Source organism: Micromys minutus, assembly GCF_963924665.1.
Source record: "Micromys minutus genome assembly, chromosome: 3".
NCBI lineage: Eukaryota > Metazoa > Chordata > Mammalia > Rodentia > Muridae > Micromys > Micromys minutus.
In genome coordinates, this window is record NC_137972.1 from 84,374,227 (window position 1) to 84,377,440 (window position 3,214).

The window sequence follows — 3,214 nt, forward strand, 5'->3', positions numbered from 1 at the left end:
GAAATTCTCAGGAAATATTCCCCAACCATTTTTAAAGTGCCTTTGCTGAGTGGAGTGTTACCCTCATGACAAAGGTTTTAGGAGTAGAGGCAGCTACAGGGTATTGGCCCCAAACTGATCCCTCAGCCCATCTACCTATGTCCCGTTGAGAGTCACTGTTACCCCTCTACCACCACACTGGGTTTCATCTTCCTAGAAACAAAAAATGACTACATGGCTCAGGGTTGCAACCATATGAGTGCCTCCGGGGTGGCCTTAGCTGTATGCTCTTGCTGTTGGTGGTAGTTTACACAGACAAGTGGCCCTGACTTCCTCACTGACTAACTAACTCTCTTCGCAGGGGTAGAAAATGGTACCAGTCAGGCTAGAGCTCTGGGATCCCACAGACACTGCCGCAGGATGGAGGAACCTACTCCTGAGCCCGTCTATGTGGATGTGGACAAGGGGCTGACCTTGGCTTGCTTCGTTTTCCTCTGCCTCTTCCTCGTAGTCATGATCATCCGCTGTGCCAAAGTCATCATGGACCCCTACAGTGCCATCCCCACATCGACCTGGGAGGAGCAGCACCTGGATGACTGAGACACGGGACAGGTCTCAGTGTCCCAGACACATCTCTGCACACCCTGGCCAACGTTCTGCAAGCACATGGGGACTGGAAGTGGCTGTGACCACCCAAAGATGGAGAAGGCTTACCTTTGCCTTATCGGCTCTCACATGACCACCAGGGGAATGCCAGCATGCTGGAGCCAAGGCAGTCTGGGGAAGCCTGGGGAGAAGAATGCTAAGCCATGACTCAGACAAATTGAGACCATCCTGGGACTCCACTGAGAGATAGTAGTGATAGTCCCCTGTCTAGGCTCCTGGGCATTTTTGAAAACTAAACCAAAACTGGACACTCTGGTCTGCAAACAGTGGTCAGGAGGAGACTGAACTTCAAATACAAAGCATGGAGAGGTTGCTGAGAGCCCTGTACCCTCTACAAGACTAGCAGTGATGGGGCAGGAAGGGTGGAGACTTCGGGGGCTTCCCCTGCTAATTATCACAAGGCACACAGCTACTTCCAAACTGGTCTTTTTGTTTGTGTGTTTTGGTTTTATTGTTTTTTTAAGCAACAGCTAGGATACAGAAGGGATATATTTTTCCTCTTAAAAATGAGATGTGTATTTTACACTTGGGAAATTATAAATAAATAGAAGGAAAGGGAGGAGAATAGCACTTAAAATTCCGCCTCCCAGAAGCCATCATTTTGATATATTTCTTCAAGTCTTTTTTACAGGAATTTTTTAGTAATTCACACCATATGCATGATACTGCATTGATTTGTATGATAGCTTAAATATCTTCTGCCTCACACGATAACATGGCTGTTTTAGTGACTGGGAGCATACTGGCTAGGTCATGACTGAATATAGTCCTTTTCCATTTAACTTTCTACAATGTACTCACACAGATCACTTTACCCAGTAACCTTTAGAAGCTCTGCATCCCAGCAGCTCCAGGCAAGATCTGAGTTCTAGTACTGCTTCAGCTATTCAAAGGCTTTAAATAAGTCACCTCACCTCTTGGTGCCTCTATTTCTTTATTGTAAGATGGAAAGAAGTCTGTCCATCTCTCTGTCTATCTGTGAGAGCAGCCATGTTACAAGTGGGAGCCAAGACTAGGTTGTCTGTTCTGTTGTCTTTCCTTCATCCTCTTCCACACACTGTCACCTATGTATGACTTTGTTACAAGGATTCTAGGTCAGAATCATCGTAACAAATCCTCCCCACCCTACATCAACTTCTGTGTCCTTATTATATGACCCCTAAATAAATCGGCACCTGTGAGCTCCAATTTTGTCATCTATAAAATGGAGGTGTAACATCTACCTCACAAGGTTGTCATGGAAATAAAATGGGAGAACATGCCACATTCACAGTGGCCAGCAGAACATTCACAGTGATCTACACCCAACACCAAGGCATACGGGGTGTAGACACAGTGTCTACACCTGACACCAAGGCATATGGGATCTACTGACTTACATCAATGTCACTATTGTCATTTATTTTCACATATGTGAGATGCACCTATTGTGCTCTTCCAGGGTAGGACCTGCTGCCCTGTCAGGAGAGACCTGTGCAGTGGACCTTAGCTCTTCTCCATCACCCACATTCAAGCCTCGAGTCCCTATGCATCTTAGGCTACCTGGGAAATGGGCTTCCAAACTACAAATCACACAACATGACACCTGAATGTAGTGGACACTACCAAGGTGGTTTTCCAGGTTCTGTCGTGTGTGTGTGTGTGTGTGTGTGTCTGTCTGTCTGTCTCTCTCTCTCTCTCTCTCTCTCTCTCTCTCTCTCTCTCTCTCTCACACACACACACACACACACACACACACACACTGTCGGATGCACAAAGGAACGGATGGCACTAGGGCATCACTTCCAGCCCACCCTTCTTTAGAAACCTGCCTCAGAGACAGCATGCTCTTCTGTGGGAACCTGTTAGGATGGGTTTACAAAGTCAATGGGGGCTGGCAGGGAGCAGAGCTGTTTCCACCTGTTAATGACAGAAAGAGAAGGAAGAAGGAGAAATCTAAAGAGCTCTGAAGACCTCCGGTAGAGTCCTTTTGGAGCTCTCTGGAGGGAAAACAGGATGCCACAGGCTGTGCTCCTCAAAGTGCCTGCTGAAGGGCAAACCACACCTGCACATGAGGAACCTGCCAGAAGCTGCTCATCTCCTCCCCAGACCTACAGAATCATACTGGGCATCTGGGGCGAGTTAGCTATATTAGCCAGACCCCTGGATAGCAGTACATCCCTACTTGAGAAACCTTCCCCAGAACCTCTGGTCCCAGACAATGTCCACACCTACAGACCTTAGTATTTTCTACCTAACCTCTTCGTGCTGGTTTCATGGCTAGGGGAAATAACAGAGAAAAGAGGTGATTTCAAGCCCCTTCCACCAGAGTCAAGGTTCTAACAAGGCAACAAAGCAGTGTCTTCTATTTGTACCCAAACCCTCCCTTCTCATTTGCATCCTCTTACAAGCCATACTTGTCCATAAGTACCACTGCTGTGTATAGCTTTTCCCATTGTTGCTTCTTCTTGTCTGTATGTGTGTGTGTGTGTGTGTGTGTGTGTGTGAGAGAGAGAGAGAGAGAGAGAGAGAGAGAGAGAGAGAGAGAGAGACAGACAGAGAGAGAGAGAGAGAGAGAGAGAGAGAGAGA

At 47.1% G+C, this 3,214-nt stretch overlaps 1 protein-coding gene across 1 annotated transcript; it reads left to right on the forward strand.

The window, feature by feature from the left end:
* Window positions 1-399: 399 nt before the first annotated feature.
* On the forward strand, window positions 400-579 carry CTXND1 (cortexin domain containing 1; the record flags this gene model as incomplete). Its single annotated transcript, XM_080914820.1, has 1 exon — window positions 400-579. The coding sequence occupies one exon, from the start codon at window positions 400-402 to the stop codon at window positions 577-579; it is 180 nt and encodes a 59-aa protein (XP_080770946.1).
* Between the last annotated feature and the right edge of the window lie 2,635 nt (window positions 580-3,214).